The following is a 1,227-nucleotide window of genomic DNA, read 5'->3' on the forward strand; positions in this document are numbered from 1 at the left end:
AAAAGCACAACAGGAAGAACCGAGGGGGCGACGGCCTTATCTCATCTTTGCCGAGTTAAATGTTTTCCTCACTTAACACCAAATGTGGCCACAAAGGGACCACAAGCCGCGTTAAGAAAAACATGAAGTAGTCAGTACTAGTCCCCCCCTCAGTAATGTGCTCTGAAGCCCCTAAGGGGGTTCATACCTGCAAAGGGAGGAACTGAGCAGCACTTTTCAACCTGGAGGTCCCCTCTGGCTCCGTCGGCATGACCTGTCTCTGTCCCCCCCCCAGAGACAGCGGCTCTCAGCCTGAGTGATCGCGCTCTCATCGCTGACAATCAAGCTCAGTGAACTATTAACCTAAATCAGGAGCACCAGCACAAACCGCTGCCACTTGTTCTCGCGCGGAGAGACATTTGCTGCTTTTCCACGAGCGCGCGAGGACAGACGGACGGACGGATTCCTCCGTCTTCCTGCCGTCCCCTCAGGCCTTAGGAGAGGAGCAGACCAGAGGCAGTTTCAACACACACAAAAATGCAAGAGCTGTCCAAGTGAGAAATGTGAGGTAAATGAAATATGACATGCTGACAAGCCCCCCCCCCCCTATCCATTATGTCAAAATGTTGGACTGAGGTGGGATAAAACTCCTCACCCAGCCTGCAGGAAACTGTCCAGATAGACCTCCCAGATAAGAAGCCAGGTAATGAATCAAACTGAAGTAACTGACATCCCTCCGTTTTTCTTCCCCTCCTCCCTTCTCTCTTTCTTTTCTCTCCATCCCAGGCGGTGAAGAGCGGGCTGAAAACCACCTGCAAGTGTCACGGCGTCTCCGGTTCTTGCGCCGTACGGACCTGCTGGAAGCAGCTGTCTCCGTTCCACGACACCGGACGGCTGCTCAAGTTTCGCTACGACGGCGCGATGCGGGCGCTGAGCGCCACCAACGCGGCCACCGGGGAGACGGAGCTCGCTGGCCCCCGTCGGCAGAGCCAGAGCCTCCGCACCGCCGAGCTGGTCTACCTCGAGGAGTCCCCCAGCTTCTGCAGAGCCTCCCGCTACTCCCAGGGAACAGGCGGACGGTCGTGCGCCAAAGACACCAGCTGCCAGAGCCTGTGCTGCGGCCGCGGCTACAACACGGCCATGCGCCTCACCAGCTTGTCCTGCCACTGCCAGGTGCGCTGGTGTTGCCACGTGGAGTGTCAGACATGTGTGAGAGAGGAGGAGGTGTATACCTGCAAAAATGGATGA

At 57.0% G+C, this 1,227-nt stretch overlaps 1 protein-coding gene across 1 annotated transcript in view; it reads left to right on the top strand.

Annotated features, from left to right (window-relative positions):
* The window catches only part of LOC137905503 (protein Wnt-9b-like), a 6,513-nt gene extending 5,286 nt beyond the window's left edge, over positions 1 to 1,227 (top strand). Inside the window, exon 2 of the mRNA XM_068749749.1 lies at positions 766 to 1,227. Within this exon, the coding sequence (XP_068605850.1) occupies positions 766 to 1,227 (462 nt within the window). The remainder of the gene's footprint in view (positions 1 to 765) is intronic.

This window comes from Brachionichthys hirsutus, chromosome 16 (assembly GCF_040956055.1).
Source record: "Brachionichthys hirsutus isolate HB-005 chromosome 16, CSIRO-AGI_Bhir_v1, whole genome shotgun sequence".
Classification (NCBI taxonomy): Eukaryota; Metazoa; Chordata; class Actinopteri; order Lophiiformes; family Brachionichthyidae; genus Brachionichthys; species Brachionichthys hirsutus.